Genomic DNA, 17310 nt, shown 5'->3' with positions numbered 1-17310 from the left:
AATGTGGCACCTTTGGTGCCTCTCCCAGTGGCGAAAGCTCCTTTTGAGAAGGTAGGGATTGACATTGTTGGTCCCCTAGACCCTCCCACATCTTCAGGCAACAGATTTATATTGGTTGTGGTAGACCATGCTACCAGGTATCCTGAAGCCATACCTATGAGGACTGTTACTGCTGAGGCAGTGGCTAAGGCCCTCCTTGGTATTTTAACGAGGGTTTGTTTTCCTAAGGAGGTCATCTCAGACAGGGGGACCCATTTTATGTCCCACTACATGCAAACTGTGTGGAAAAACTGTGGAATGACCTACAAGTTCTCAACAGCCTACCATCCCCAAACCAATAGGTTGTTGGCTAGGTTTTAAGATCATGATTGGCGCTTTAGAGGAACCCCTTAAAATAAAGTGGGACCTTCTACTGCCATGCCTTCTCCTTGCTTATAGAGATATCCCTCAGGAAGGGACCCTACTTTGATTTCTTCTTTTCTCCAAAGACTTCTAAAACATTGTGCAAGACCTTTACCTACCTAACTCTGAGAAGTGCCTCAGCTCACCTAGACCTCTGCCCAGTTGACTTTGGCCTAGCCTGGCTCCGTGTATGACTCTTCTTACTTCTGACATTGTGTTTGGTCTTCCTACCAGGAAGGGGTTAACTCTTTGCATTGGGGGGGTGTACAAAAGTACTTGTCTGCTTTCAGAATATTTGTGAGATCTCTTGTTCTGTTCTAATAACCTTTTTCTTTTGACAAACTCTTAAGGCTCATTCTAAATGCAAACAGTGATATATTAATATCCACAGTGTCCTAGTTACTAAAGTCACTTGAGGGTGTAGGAAGTGTGTGTGTAATACCAAAAGGGTACTTACTGATTTGTAAATATTAAGAGGTTGTATTGTGGAGTGTATTTGGGTGTTAATATTATATTGCCCCTTCTGAAGCAGACTTACTCAAACTGACTTAAATTAATATGTTCATTTGAATACTTGTCACTGTGAATCTCTGTGTAACTCCCCTACAGCTCACATTGACCCCTCTTCAGATAAACCTGGCTGCTCAATCACACCAAACTCAGTATTGCTCTAAATGTACCAGTATTGCTCGAAATGCACCAGTGATAAATCAATGTCCACAGTGGCCCAGCTATTTAAATCACCCAAGGGTGTAGGAAATGTCTGTGTGCCACCCCCAATGGGCATCATCTGATTTAGAGAGAGTGTTTTGAAGTATATTTTAAGTGTTACATGTTTTGCTCCCTTCTGAAGAAGGCTTATATAACTGACTGTTAAATAAATAATTGTTTAAGCAAGAAACCTTGAGTGTAAGAGTTTATTTGAATACTTCTCACTGTGAATCTGTGTTAAAAACCCTACTGCTCACTTTGACCCCTCTTGAGATAAGCGTGGCTGCTCAGCCACACTACCAACCTTTCCAGTACAGACTTATACCAAAGGTTGGGTTACCTATTGCCAGGAGGACAAGGTTGGGGTAGTCTCCTAAAGGGTACTGCCCACAATCTTGCCTAACAAATACTCTCACGCAAATCTTATCTGGAGCACTGCCCATAGTACTGGGAGGAAGAGGGCTTCAGAGGCGATGAAGCCGAATGAGCATTCTAGTTTTGGCAGAAAGCAACTGAGCAGGACCTTTAAATATATAAATGGTGCAGGAGCAGAGCAGTTAATTGTGTAGCTGTGTTGGCCGCAGGACGCTGTGCGAGAGATGTTGTAGATGCTGGAGCACCGTAGCCATGCAGAGAATGCGCAGTGGAAGGCAAGCCAAGTCGCGTGGGAGACTAGCTGCCGACACGCTGTGTATGGCTCGGGTACTGAAGTCGCACAGGAGAGCACACAGAGCTGCCAGGGCTCCTCTGAAGGACTGTGCGGATCGCAGCAGTCAAATCGGAGCTGGCAGGAGCAGAGAAGGAGATCCACATCAATACTAGCGAGTCAGGAGACGCCAAGGCATACCTGTGTGTTGGCCTGGAGCAGGTGACTCCGGGCGCGCCAAAGGAGACTGGTAGGTGAAAGTAGCAATTTTAAATACCAAACAAATTAACTGATGCAAACTGGGTGCAACTCTCCTAATAAGGGATACCAATTGGGGGACCATGGTAACCCGCATTGCCAAAGCCAGGGAAGAGAGCTACAAGGGCAAACAGGGTGGAACTCTCCAAGCAGGGGATATCAATTTGAAACAGATATTTGTAACCTGCATTGCCAGCAGCCAAGACTTTGCATAACCAGAAGACAAAGGCAGCAGGAGCTAAGCCATCATTGTAGGAGAGACCACGGGGGAGAGAACTGTAACCTGCTTTCCCTACAATCAAAAGGCGAGCAGGAGAAGAATATATTTTTTAAATAAAACAAATTTGGGAATAGATGTAACCCACTTTGTTAAGATTCAAGAGACTTTAAGGAGAAGCAGCTGTTGGTTCAAACCTCCTCATTTATGTTCCTGGTTTGGAGAATTTTGGAACAAGCATTACCACAGAGAACCATTGCAGCAGTAGGGCTTTTATCCTTGCAGGTAAGTAAACCAGGAAGGAAAATGATGATTTAAGTACTTTGGTTGTGGTAAAAAGGTGAGGTGGAAAAGTGTTAATTCTAAAACATTGCCTCGATGAACTGTTGCATAAGAAGTATATTACATTAACAATTGCATACCCCTTGAGAAAAGAAACTTTGCCTGATTTATTAACTTGTGTTTTGAGGAAAAGACTTTTGTTTGTCAAGCCAGAGTGTGGAAAATTGACAGTTGCTGTGATTTATGAACAAGCATTTGGAAGAAAGTATTCACTTTGCCAAGAGAAAGGATATTGACTGGAAAAACGTTGTGCTATGCTGAATGGAACTTTGTAATTGCACAGAACTTTTTTGAACCTGAACTTTGCTCAAGGTATTCCTGAATTGACCCAGGGGATGGGAATCCAACACTGGTCACAAGGCGTATCACCTAAAGCTTTTGAGCTGGTATATTTTGTGGACGACAGCCAAAGTAACCTTGTATAATGATGTTGTATGTATTAGTGCGAGGGTCAGATGCTTCTTTGACACTAAGGCATTTTTTCTTTAGCCTTAGTTAAGGCAGGGACATTCTGATTAGGCTAGGGAAAGATAGACATTTGTATGACCTCATTTCATTTAATAAAATGTAAACTTGTGAGAAAACTACCTCTGTGTCCGTCTCGCATTCCGGACTCCTCACAAAATACTCTCTCATTGCCTAGTAGGCGCACAAAGACCTACCCCTATACAGCAACATTTAATAATTTTGCCCCTGCCCTGTCAGACAAAATGACTTGCACAGCAGTTATCTCACTTCTCTCACCTTAAGCTCCTCAGTCAGTCGCTCCTTCTTCTCCTTCAGTTTATCCACTGCTTTCTCATCCCACCGCCTGGCCTTTGCCTTAAGGTCACTGGCACCACCAGAAATCACACCGGACTTCTGGAACAAGGTTCCATCCAAGGCAACAGTCTAGTTAAAAAAAGGGGCACACAAAACAATTAAAAGGAAGCCAAAGAGAAACTATTTGCCGTTTCGTATACATTCAGTGTGTGGAGACATTCACAGATAACCCACTCATGGCTTTCAGGTCTATGAAATCATAATACTCCAGTAGATTCTCTAAAACACACAGCTTCAGAAACCCACAACAGGTGTTCAAGGGAAAGTAATCTTCAGTACAAGCACCTCCCCAATATACAGGTATTAATAAGAACCACCCCAACCCCACAGGTTATCAGCCTTACACACAGGGCCAGTAGCACTTCCCTCACTCCAAGCACATCCTCAGTACCAGCCATCGCAGAAACCGTCTTCGGGTTAATACCGGGAGGAAGTACTATCCATTCAAAGTCTCAGACGCTATAGGCACTTGCCTTGACGAACACGAGCGGCCAATTGAATCAGAAAACATGTCCTTCAGAAAAAAGAGCAATGCCCTTTACTCAAGGTTAGCCTGGGTACCTGGCCTCAAGCCTCTAGGGAATATTTTTCATGTAGCCGGTGGCATATTCGCCTCCGTCACTGGGTACGGCTACCTACCTTGTGCCTCTGGTATCCCCCAAATGCAATTCGGCGGGCATCCTCCACATTGTCACAGACCAGTGCGTTGCCACAGGCATACTGCAGGGCTTTCTTAATGTGCGGGGGTTCATAGCGAATAACGTCAATGATCAGTTTAGCCCCTTTCAGCTCTCGCAGTTTCTCATCAGTAGGTTTCACCTGAAGAGCAAAGTAGCAAAATGACTAGCAATCCTCACATATTCAACAGGCACAAGACAAAACGTATGCAGCACCCCTGGCCATGAAAGCCAAAAGGAGACAATAATAATTTTCTTTGCAGCTTGTAACACTTTAAGCCAACGGCTATAAATAGTGTTTGGCCAAGAGTATTACAACTTCTTCACTAAACTAAATAAATGCATTTAATTTTTTACATTTGTAAAGGGCATAAAACCCAAAGGCAACTAAGCACTGGTTACATAGAAGACAAAAAAACAATGTGTAGGCAGGAGAAAAGGCAAGAGGTGATACAGTCAAATTAGTTGAAGAGCCAAGCCTTTGTGTGATTCCTGAAGGGCCAGTATGGACGTTCTGATCGAAGAGAAAGTGAAAGGGAGTTGCGGAGGGGAAAGGGGGGATAGGGGCGGGGGACAGGGAAGCGCGGGCCACCTGCTCCAGTGCATTTGAATCTGTGAAGGGAGAGTTTGTGGCTGTTGGAACATGTAGGTCTGCTGTGTTCTGCTTAGGAGAGGTAGAGGGTGCAGAGTTGAGAGGCATTGGTGTGTAAATGGCAAGAACTTTGAATTTAATGCAGCCCCGACTGGTGTTGGGGAGAATTCTCATTTTTGTGCCAATTCCCTTCAATCTTAGAGAGCCCACAGCTCTTTTGCTGGATTTTAGGACTTTTTTATTTTTAACCCGGTGTGAGCGAGACTTTTTTCTCACTCATGTATTTTTTTATTTGATTTGAACTGTGTTTCTATGATTCTAGAATCTGACAAACTCCATGGGCATCACCTTTTGTATTGTGACATACAGCACCTTCAGTGCAGTGTCACAGATAAGTCCTTTGGATTTATCTTAAGGTTTAAATACCTTCTCTTGTATAAACTACTGTTTCCAAAGGTAGTCAAATGAAATTGACTTTACTTCCCTTTTTCTAGTTGTAGACACATGTTAGGGGAGAGGTGGTATATTCCGCCCCCCTACACCATTCCCGCACCAGGTAAATGCAGGGTGAGCTAAGGGGGGGGGAGCTATCTTTGCCCCTTATATTCGCATCTTCTAGTTGTTGTTAGAAGTCAGTAAACAAATGCATGTGTATACTTTGGACTCCATTTTGAGCCATCTCAAACGCCATGTTTTTCTAGGCTCTCTACCGAAATGCCTGGTCTCCCTGTCTCAGCGGCTAATAATGTACTATTCATGTAATATTTGCCAGGTCGCTCTCGGGCAGCAGAGTTCTTTGCTTCCAATTATTTTACTTATATTAACTTTGGTTCCCTTGCAATTACTCACCTGGTTTCATTCCCTAGCGGGATGTGTAATTTACTTTGTCAGTTTGGACACGTGCATGCTAAGGTGGGAGCCTTCACCCAGCACACCATCTTATGTGGAAGTGCTCGGGGATTACTTAGTAGCCACTTTGTCTACTTTATCATGTACCATTTTTATGTTACCCTCACTACAATTAATGGCTGGTGGCAGAGGTTTAATTTTCCTACCATTGTGCATTTTTACAGCTGGTATTGCACCTATAGGTACCCATTTTGTCAAAATGGCCCCCGTCTTCTTATTTCGCCATTCTTGTTGGAAAGGTCCTTCTTGGGTTTTACTCTGCACGTTTTACTCTTAGTTTGTGGCCTCAGTGCTGAATCCTGCCTCTGGCTCCAGCGTTTCTGAAAGGGTAGGACGCGAGGGAGGTCCCCGAAACTTCCTGTGCTTAGTCTCCTTGGTTACACAAATGCACCCAAAGGTGATTGGATGGCTGGCTGCGAATGAATGGTAGAAACCTGCATAAAAGACAAGGTCTTTTAGACAGAAGGCAGAGTCGACCACTGGACAAAGAATCCGAAGAAGAAACTGGAAGAGAAGCTAGCTGCACCCTCCTGGACCGTTTGGTTTGCTTGGTGAAGCCCTACTGCAGTGCTGAAGCTCCAAATTTCGTATCGACTAGAGAAGCCCCGCAACGGACGACTTCTCCCCTTGGGTTGGTGTGACCAATCCACCCCAAGAAGAACTTGCCTGGAAGCCCTCTTACTGCTGGCTGTACTTCCTTGCTGCTGCTGGAACCAAGTGTCAGGGGTAAGAAACACCAGAAACAAGTGCATCGTCTCTAAGCCGGAACCAAGCTCCAGGATGATCCAGAGGACCCTTTTGAAAGAGGACGGCGCAAGCATGAGCCACCTCAACAGAGTGCCGGACCCCAGAAGCAAGGGGAGCCCACACTAAGAAACGCTGTGGTGCTAGTTACCGGTAGCTGAAACTGAAGTGCTCTTGATTTGAAAAGAGCCCTTTGCTGCCGCCGACCTTCAAACCAAAGTGCAGGAGTCCCCAGACGTCCTCCCTCTTGTCCCCACGACTGAGGCCCAGGAACACAGGCTCTGCAGGACTGCAACAGGAACAGAAGCCAGCCGAAAATCTCTTCTTCTAACCTAAGGTACTGTGTCAACTGAAAGGGTACTTAGATTTTTGGTATGTAGCTTGTTTGTCTCACTGGAGACTTGCAGTAGCTGCTTTTTCTGCAGAGTTGCTTGCAGCTTTACTTTCACAAGTCTTACAGCTTGTGGCCCAACAGTGATTCGTTTCTACAAACTCTACATAACATTGTGCAAGAGTTTTGCGCTTTCTTCAATAAGTGCCTCAGCTCTCCTAGACTTTGGTCAATGGACATTGGCTGTCCTGGCTCCCTGCAGACTCTTCTTACCCATTGACATTTTGTTTAACTGTCCCTCATAAGTGGTACAAGTTACTTATATTGCTGGGAAAGGATTAACCTATACTTCATTGAGGGATTTTAAAGTACGTGCCTGTTCAGAGAACTTGTTAACCTCCGTTTCCTTCCCTAACCTTTTTCCTTTGCCACAAACCTCAGTATTGCATTTAAGTGTCAAAGAACAAGTTACTTACCAACTGGTAACGTTCTTTCGACTGGATGTTCCTCCAACGTATTCCACATCTTTGACATGTAATGTCCACAGCTGTGCACTTCGGAAATCTTTTCTTCAGCAGAGGGCGTCCTGCGTCAATGACGTCGGGTCGATGTCCCCCTGAAGGCCTCCGTCGAGGGCGATGTCACAGGATGTTATAAATAGGACGCACTTCGCCCGCAGCGTAGGTTCAGTTTTTTGCGCAAACGTGTTAACTTTGTGAGACTCGGCATGCCTCATGTGTTCATCGTTACAATGTCTTTCTCTTCGACCCCTCCGACTCCGTGATCTGGCTTCAAGACCTGCCGGGACTGCAAGTCGAAAATATCGCTCCCCGACCTCCACCGCATTTCTTTGTGGTGCCTCGGCGAGTCGCATGACAGACTACTCGGAATGCCAGTCACTGACTGCCAAGGCCTTGCGGGAGCGGAAGGGGAAGCTCCAGGTAGGTAGGGGCTCTAAGCCTGTTAAGTCCCGGACTTCCAAGTCCACTGGGGTTTCCACCGACGACTCGAGGGGAGACTCTGCGCGTTGGAAGGAGTCCTGGGGGTCTCGGTCCCGGAGTGGTTCCCGCCACTCATCTTCCTCATCCCGACACTGTAGGAAGCGCTGTCACCGGTCGCCTTCCCCGTCCTCTTTGGAGGAGGGTGCCTCGAGGAAGGTTACGTGCCCAACAAAGTCCTCGACTCCGGAGGAATGGGCAGCGTTTAAAGAATCTATGTTAGCGATTTTTCAATCGCAGGGCATGGGACCGATCGCGCCTTCTCACAAAGCTGGCCAGGATTGTCTTGTACCGTGGCTCGCACGCCTTCGGGCTCGGGTCGACGAACCGACTCGCATGGGGAGCCTTCGAGGTCCCGTACAGACAATGATTCGAAGAGTCGTAAGAGATGTGTCTCTAGGTCTCAGTACCCGTCCCCAATGAGACCGCAGCAACCTGCTGAGGGCTCGATACCGGCGTCCACTCGGTCGGCGCCGTGTCCGTCCGACTCGGACATCAACGCTTTGCCACCGTACCAGCCCACGGCGGCATCAGCACCTGTGTCGACGCTGAAGCCTTTGCCGATCACGATGTCTAGTTTGTCGACGCTCTCAACATCAAAGCCATCGGCACCTACAGGGATTTTTTCTCGAAATTTGCCTCTGGAGTACCCGGATATCGTGGATCCTCCAAGGAAGGCGGCAGTGAAGTCTGAGGCCAGTTTAGGACTCCAGGCCCTCTTCTGTCACCAGAGCTGAGTTTCAACTCCCTCTGGCTCACATTAATGAAGAGGAGAAGAGGTCCGAGTTTGAGGACCCTGGTGAATTTGATGAAGCTCCACATTTTTCGGGAGACAGTTGGAGGAGTTGAGGCAGACCCTTAGATCAAGGTCCATCCTCTGACCCGGTTTTGCCATGTCAACTTACCTTACAGAAAAGGGTAGCAGCTGCTCGGCAGTCTCCGGAATCTCTTCCGGCTATTAAGTCTTTGACCAAGAAATACTGCCCTTCCGTAGCAGCCCCAGCTATTTATCTACTCACCCCACTCCCCAGAGCTTGGTGGTTCAGGCGTCTACGGCCACCTCGAGGCAGGTGGTGTACGCTACCATCCCTCCGGATAGGGACAACAAGCGCTTCGACGGTTGGGTCCGGAAGATATTTTGTGCTGGGAGCATGGCCTTGAAATCTGCCAACTCCATGTGTGCCTTGGCAAGGTTTTCACACACTGTGGAATTGTTTCTTTAGCGGTTGAGCATATTCCCGAGGGGAAAAGAGGGATGGTTTCGTTGATCTTGTGCAGGACGGCAAGGATGCCATGTGTGAATCCCTTCAGTCGGGTTTGGATATGGCCAACAGTGTTAGACGGTCCATGGCTGCGAGCACCGCTATACGCAGATTTGCGTGGTTGCAGAAGTTTGGGTTTGCTCCGGATCTGCATGCCCGTCTTCTGAACATGCCCTTTGATGGCACAAACTTGTTTGGCAGCAAGGCTGACAAGAGCCTTGAGAGGTTGCAGACCTCAAAAGCTGCGGCGAAATCTTTAAGCGCTGCGGTGCATCAACCTCTGCCTTTTCGTCCTCGGGGACAGCAGTGGAGGGGAGGTTCCTTTCATTACTACTCCTCCTTTGGTAGAACAAGAGGGGCCAAGGAAAAAGTACCTGTGGTGGTCGGGGAAATCGTGGTGCCAAAGCCGCTCAGGCAGCTGCCTCTTTGCCTTCAGGCACTGCCGCAGCCGCTTCCAAACAGTCATGAGGCCATGTCCCAGGCTGTCTCAGCATCTTGAAGAATGGCGTGCCATTACTTCAGATGCGTGGGTTCTGGATACCATAGCCCATGGCTACTGTTTTCCTTCCTTCAGCGGCCTCACGACAATCCACCAGGGAAACTCTCTTTGAAGCTTCCGGATCCGCTCCTTGCGCAGGAAATCTATAGCCTGCTGGAGAAAAACGCTATAGAACTGGTGCCTGTAGCAGAGAGGAACAAGGGATGGTATTCCCCTTGTTTTTATATCCCAAAAAGACGTGGGATTGCGACCCATCGTGGACTTGTGTTGGTTGAACAAACCTTTCAGGAAGGACAAGTTCAAGATGGTCACTCTTTCTGAAGTCTCCAGGCCCTTGATTGGTTGGTGTCTTTGCACCTCAAGGATGCTTCTTTTCATGTGCCGATTCATCCCGCGCACAAGAAGTACCTGAGGTTTGCGGATGGCGACTCGCATTTTCAGTTTCGGGTCCTGCCGTTTGGATTGACCTCTGCCCAGAGGGTCTTCACCAAGCTAATGGTGGTCGTGGCAGCGTACCTCAGGCGAGGGGGGATTCACGTCTATCCCTACCTGGACAACTGACTGACTGACTGACCCGGGCGCGCTCTCCCGAGTTAGCGTTGGATCATCTCGGTTTCACCTGCCGCACCCTCCACAGGCTGGGCTTCTCCCTGAATTTCAAGAAGTCGCATCCGACACCTTCCCAACAGCTCCAGTACATCGGGGCTGTGTTAGACACGTCCTTGGGGAAGTGTTTGCCTCTCCAGGTAAGGGATCATCACATTGTGCAGATGGTGGACAAGTTTCAACATGCCCAGTGTCTCCCGGCTTTCGAATTCTTAAGGTTGCTCGGACTCATGGCATCCTGCATTTTTCTGGTGCCAGAGGCCTGGCTGCGGATGAGATCCCTGCAGTGGGCTCTCAGATGCAGTGGTCACAGTTCTCCAGCAAGCTGTCGGATTCCGTTCAGATTCCAATCTCGGTCTCCCAGGATCTTCTGTGGTGGGCCAACGAAGGGAACCTGATGGGGGTATGGGGGGGGGCGAACAGTTTTGGCAACCTTGGCCGGAGGTAACGGTAGTGACGATTGCTTCCCTCACGGGATGGGGCACTCATGCCAACGACTTGACTGCCAGCTGTCGTTGGTCTCTGTCGGAGTCCAGACTCCACATTAATTTGTTAGAGCTGAGGGTCATCAGGAGGGGCGGTGTGTGTCAGGTTCTCCATCCACACGCTTGGTATCTGAAAGGTTGAGGTATAAGGATTGGGACCTCCCGGATGACGTGATGGAGGTGCTGCTTTCAGACAGGCGGCCTGCAACAAAATCCCTGTACCGTTGACGTAAGTTCTGCGACTGGCGCAGAGATCACAATGTTGATCCTTTTCAGTGCTCCATTCCTATGGTTTTGTCTTTCTTACTTTCTTTGGCCCACAGGGGCCTTCAAGTGGGTACCATTAAAGGTTACCTGGCGGCGCTGTCGATCTTTAAGCGCTTGTCTGAAGAATGTTCTTACTTTAAGATTCCTTGATTTCTCAGTTTCTTAAAAGGACCGATTATGTATTCCTGCCGTCCCCTTTCCAGGTGCCGGTTTGGGATTTGAATTTGGTTTTGAAATTTCTCATGGGTGCTCCGTTTGAACCTTTGCACTCTTGTCCTTTGAGATTACTGTCCTTCAAGACAGTATTCTTGGTTGCGGTTACTTCTGCTCGCAGAGTGAGTGAATTAAAGGCACTTTCAGCTAAGCCACCCTTTACTGTGTTTAACAAGGACAGGGTTGTACTGAGAGTATGTCCCTCTTTTCTACCTAAGGTAGTTTCTGAATATCATTTGAGTCAAAAGGTGGTACTTCCATCTTTCTACCCTCCTCCTCATCCTGGTAAGGAAGGAGCGCTCCATCGGTTGGATCCTAGGAGAGCTCTGAGCTTTAACATTTCCAGGATGTCCAGGGTCAGAGTGGACGATCAACTCTTTGTAGGATATGCTGGACACCAATTGGGCCAGGCTGTTACCAAACAGACCTTGTCCAGGTGGATTATCCTTACCATTACGGAGTGTTACGATTGGCGGGTAAGGACGCTCCTGAAGGGTTGAGCTCATTCAATATTTGTGATGCCGCTACATGGGCTTCGATCCACACCTTTGTTAAACAATATTCCCTGGATACAATCCATGGTCAGGATATGGCCTTTGGGAAGGTGGTTCTTTATTCCGCAATCTAATTAGGTACTCTAAATTCTTTTCCCTCCTCCATTTACTGGTACTGCTTTGGGAGTCTGTCAAAGATGTGTAATACGTTGGAGGACACAATCCATTTCGAATAACAGGTTACTTACCAACTGGTAACTTTCTTTCAACTGGATGTTCCTCCAACGTATTCCACATTGCTATGTCCACAGTGTCATAGCAATTGAAGTCCCCTCAGGGTGTTGGACGTGTCTGTATGTCATCCCAAAAGGGTATCTATTAACTTAAATCGGAGGAAGTGTATTTTATTGTTGCATCTTGCTTTTCAAAAGAAAGCTTATTCAAAAACTGAACAGGAGACAACCTTTTTCACCAGAAAAACCTTCCCCTTTAAATTTAGAGGCGCGCAAGGGTACTCTACACTGACTCCACCCACTGGGGCCACTCCTCTGTCCCCACTGACGTGTCGACAATATTTAACATTGCCTAATGACACCAGTATTAAGGGGGGGGGGGGGGAGTGGAGGGACGTATGGAGGAAAGAGGACCAAGTACATTAGTCACTACAGTGAGTAACTTAATTATTCTTAAGTACCGTCCCCTTTCCGCCACACTGCATGGGCGATTACAACTGAATGTAGCCCCAGGGTGGAGAGGAGACCCTCCTTAAGCAAATAAGTTCCTCAGAACCGCCTGTCTGAAGGGCGCGTATGACTTAGAGACGGTGTCCAAACAGTAATGCTTACAGAAAGCCGAAGGGGTGGCCCAGTTGGTCGCCCTGCTTATGACTCCTTGATCGCTGCAACCATCCATCGAGCGATCGAAGCCTTGGATGCTCGATAGCCCGGCCTGGATCCTCCAAAGGTAACAAAGAGTGCGACCGACTTGCGGAAGCCCTTGGTCCTGTCCAGATAGAAATTCAGAGCACGCCTGACATCCTGACAGTGCAAGACTCAGCCTCGTCCTTGGGGTTAGAAAAAAAATGTGGGCAACACTATTTCCTTGTTCAGAAGGAATGCAGAAGGTACCTTGGGCAGGAATGCTGGCTGAGTCTGCAAGACCACCTTATCCCTGTGGAAAATGGTGTATGGCTCTGAGGCCACCAGAGCCTGGACTTCGCTGACTCTGCGAACGGAGGCGAGTCCCACTAGCAACGCTGTCTTAAATGGTGACCAACCTGATGTCCGCAGACGCCATTGGCTCGAAAGGTTTGTATGCCAAGGCGGCCAACACCACATTGAGGTTCCACACGGGGGTGTGGCTTCTTGATGGGCGGTAGAGCCTGGACAAGCCCGCCAAATGCTACTTGATTATCGGGTTGGAAGAGGAGAAGACCTCTTCCGAATTTCAGTAGGACCCTATGGCTGCCAAGTACGACAAGTGTCCACCTGTACGCCAGAGTGTGCAAGGTATGGTATGCCGAGAAGGAGAGCACATCGTCCAGCGTGCACGTAAGGGGGGGCGGGGGGGGTCGATCTCCTTCGAGTTCACCCAGTGATCGCCTCAGAAATGTTCTAATTACCTTCACCCTAGAGACCCTCAGCAACTTTGCTGGATTTTGAGGACTTGATTTTTATTTTATTTTTTATTTTTTTTTAACCTGGAGAGAGTGAAACCCTTTTTCCCACTCTCTCGTGTATTTTAATGTGATTTTGAACTCTGTTTCTTTTGGTTGTGGAGTCTGACAAACTCCATAGGCATCATGTTTTACAATGTGTCACACAGCACCTTCAGTGCAGTGGCAAAGGGAAGTATTTCAGATTTCCCAAAGGTATAATACCTTCTCTTGGATAAATTACTGTTTCAAAGAGCAGTAAAGTAAAATTGACTTTACTTACATCTGTAACTTTCTAGACTATAAGGTTCTGGAGGGGTTACCTAGTATCCCCTTTGTCTAGCTTCGCATGTAACATTTTTATGTTACCCTTTTCTCACTGAATCGCGAGTGGCAGTTGTTTCGTTTTAACTACCGTGGTGTGCCTATACCGCGGGCTGCATTCGCAGCTGCAGGAAAGCACCCAAGGGTGCCATTTTACTCAAAATGGCCCCAGTCGTCTTTTTTTGCCATTTCTTTGTGGAAAGGTCATTCTTGAGATTTACCCATTGTTCGCTTTGCCTTTGGTGGGATCCACGAGTGAAGCCCGCCTCTGGCTCCAGGGTGTCTGGGGTAGGCTGCTGGACACCGTATAGCCAGGGAGAGGAACACCAGATTATGTGCATTGCTTTTAAGTTAGCCATGAGCTCCAGGAAGATCCTCCGGACTCCAAGGAAGCAGGACGGGCCAAGCCTGAGCCCCCTCAACAGAGTGCAGGACCCCAGAAGCAAGGAAAGTCCATCTCGACAGCCAGAAACCACAGGGTTGCTATTTGCAGTAGTCCCGAGGAGCTGGAACACTGAAGTGCCACTTGCTTGAAAGATTGCTGGTCGCGAGCGGTGACCGTCCCATTGCAGAGCAGGAGTCCCCAGAAGTCCTCCCTCTTGTGCCCATGACTGAGGCCCAGGCACAGTGAGATCTGCAGAGCTGCACAGGAATAGAGGTGCTCTGCTGCACTTTTTCTTCAATACAGAGGTGCTGTAATGTCTGAGAGAACTTACCTCTCATTGTAGAGTTGCTTGCATCTTCTACTACTCACAAGCCTAATCAGCTTGTGTCCCTACATTTGATTCTTCTTTTCTTCAAAGACGTCTAAAACATTGTGCCAAGAATTTTCTATTTACCTACCAGAAGTGCTTTATCCTATATAAGACTTTTGCCCATTGACTTTGGCCTAGCCTGTTATACTGAATGTCTCTGCTTAGGGGATCCAAAAGTGGTCGACAGTGTCGAAGGCAGCTGACAAGTAAAGAAATATCAAGGCACCCAACTCCACCCTGGTCAACCAGCATGGTAAGATCATCAACAACTGACACCAGGACACGCTCTGTTCCACATCCGGTCGGAAGCATGACTGAAAGTAGTCAAAGAGAAAAGAGGACTCAAGTAAAGAAGACAGTAGTGGGGAGACCAAAGATTCCAACAGTTTCATAAGAAATGGGAAAGTGAGATGGAACGATAGCGAGAACAGAAGAGTCCATTGGTGTTTTTCTGAGTAGTGGGGATAACCATTGCATGCTTAAGATTGTTAGGAATGATGCCTGATTGACAAGAAAGATAACTGCTGTGGTAACCCAAAGAATGATAGGGCATAATATTTTTAAGGCACCAGATCAGAGGGGGCTGCAGACTTCAGTAGGCTAGCTGGCCTAGAGACATCTTCCATGGAGAACTCAGGAAAATGAGACCATGCTGAAGAATAGACGTGGAACCATTAACTGCAATGATATTAGCCGGAATTGGGGCTGAAGACCCCAATAAAACTACAGATATCTGTGATCTTAGTGAAAAAGAACTCAAATAGTGAGTAGCAGAGTTGTTGAGTGGGTGCTGCGGTAGGAATAAACCTAGTGGAGGAAGAGAAAGACAACCACCGAGCAAAGATCTTTAGTTTGGCTAAGAGCAGATTCCACTTTATACATGAAATAAGACTGCTTTGCGGCACAGATAAGTGCATGATATTCGCAAGTGAGTTGACAATAGACCAGTTTTGCTTTATGGTCATAGGAAAGGCTCCACTTTCACTCAGCTTGCCTTGCTTTCAGGTGGGCTGCTTTGAGCTAATCTGTGTACCAAGGTGCAGTTGGATATGTCTTCTGCCGGGTTGTTTTAAGAGGGGCCACCAGATCGGCGGCAGCTTCTAATATCTTGGATAGAATAGATAGATCAGCTAAAGGGGTATTTCGGCCCTCCTGGTTTATAAAGGATGCCATAAGAGAGATTGGCGGTGCGCCAACTGTTTCATAACAGTGGCCGAACAGATAGCAGCAGGGCGGGGACAAAGCACTTTAAAAGAGATAAGCCAGTGGTCAGACCATAGCACTTTTGGTCACAGTAATGGCAGATTCAACAGAAGAAATGAGATCAAGAATGCCGCCTTGTATTCACAAGTTATCTGTATTTGTTAAAAATCAATAAATAAAGATGATTAAAAAAAAGAATGCCGCCCAAGTCATAGGTAACTTGAAATACAAATTGATGGAGCCCAAGGTCTGTAATGGACCCAAAGAACTGATCCGATGCAATAGTGAGTGGCAAACACACAAGAAGTGCTTCCATACCCAAATTCTGTCATAGTGGAATCACAGAGAATATTAGATTTAAAAACTATTCCAATGCCGCCCCTAGGGTGAGGGGTCACTCGATCCAGATTGAGAATCTTATAGCCACCAGGTAGTGACTCTAATCAGGCGCAGAGCTATTAACCATGTTTATATCCGGGGAATACACTTGCAAAAGCTCAGGAGGTAGCATAAGCTACTAAAGAGCGTGTGTTTAATAGGTAGGCATCAAAAGCAAATTTCCCTATGTGATTAACATATAGGTAATAGGGCGGCATTTTTACTATTTCGCTGAACTTGTTGGGAAATATAGTATGCGTTGGGGCTAAACCAACTAAAAGCTCACATGTATAACTAACAAGATTATTCCTTCTGTTGCGGGGGCGCAGCCAAATGGAAGTAAAGCACCAGAAGTGAAGCTTGCCCCCTCCCTGGAATAAAACACAGGCTTGAATGGCAGTCGGGGGTCCGGGGGGCGAATAATCACCTACAGCGATAGTAGTGATTGAGGAACGGCCACTACTGACTGCACCAGACGTGGCAAGAGAAGCTGCATGGCGGGTGGACGCAACGTGGGCTTAAAGAACGCTGAAAGGAAGCCAAGAGAGCCCAGGGTAGAACCGCAAAATGACAGGGTGCTCGAGCCTCTGGAAGGCATAGCGGTACTGAGAGGACTGAGCAGTGCAAGTGTTTTCAGATCCAAAGCTGCATATAGGGGATAGAGGGGACAAAGCAAAGGGGGAACAGCACTAAAGTGGTGCTGCGGAATTGGTGGGCATCTGCCTTGAGGGCACCCAACAGCAGCAGAGAATGCACCCCCCCCCCATGCATTATGATACATAAGGAGCGCCCGAGGCGGACAGTTTAAGTGGACGCTTGGGGACGACTATATTGGGAGAGGGCCACCAACGCGGACAGTGGCACGAGGCGAGCAGATAGCGCACAAAATAAAAATAATTTGCATTTATATAGCGCTACAAAGCCTCAGGCTGCTTATTACCCACGGTGTGCAGTGCTCATTTATCGACCTTGGAAGGGTGAAAGGCTGGGTTTGACCCTGCCAGAATTCGAACTTGCGTCGGCAGGCTCTGCACGGATGTCAAATGCTATCTGACATGCCAGATAAACAGCGCAAGAGCAAGACCAGGCAAACGAGAACGGAGGCATTCACTCGTAAAGAAGAGGGTGGACGACGAGACCCCCAAAGAAAGCCGCTCGGGACAGCCAGAGGGGAGAACTGAGGAGAATCAGATCCTGAAGGCAATACCAACACTCCAAACAACACTGGAGAGGGTGTTTGACGAGGTCAGAATTGATGCGAGGCTGCTGCAGCAGGATGTTAGGGGACTGGCGGACCGAGTGCAAACAATGGAGGCAAAAGTGGACGAAAACAAGCAGAAGATACAGGAATCCCAGAGGAAGGTCCGGTAGTTAAAACTGAAGATAGCTGCACTAGAAAACAGAGCGAGGACACAGAAGGAAGAGCGAGGCGCAACAATATATGAATATTAGGCTTGCTGGAAGGGACAGAGGGGAAAGACCCCACAACCCATGTTAAAAACATGCTGCTGCAGGAAATTG

General features: G+C 47.6%; 1 protein-coding gene across 1 annotated transcript in view; it reads right to left on the bottom strand.

Moving 5' to 3' along the window:
* Positions 1-17310, bottom strand: part of SMC1A (structural maintenance of chromosomes 1A) — a 642162-nt gene that overhangs the window by 371722 nt on the left and 253130 nt on the right. Inside the window, exons 11-12 of the mRNA XM_069645240.1 lie at positions 4038-4217; positions 3321-3467 (exon numbers count right to left, since the gene is read on the bottom strand). Coding sequence (XP_069501341.1) covers positions 3321-3467; positions 4038-4217 — 327 coding nt within the window. The remainder of the gene's footprint in view (positions 1-3320; positions 3468-4037; positions 4218-17310) is intronic.

This window comes from Ambystoma mexicanum, chromosome 2p (genome assembly GCF_040938575.1).
Source record: "Ambystoma mexicanum isolate Mex_15411 chromosome 2p, UKY_AmexF1_1, whole genome shotgun sequence".
NCBI lineage: Eukaryota > Metazoa > Chordata > Amphibia > Caudata > Ambystomatidae > Ambystoma > Ambystoma mexicanum.
The sequence above is the reverse complement of the archived record's forward strand: the minus strand, read 5'-3'. Positions and strand labels throughout refer to the sequence as shown.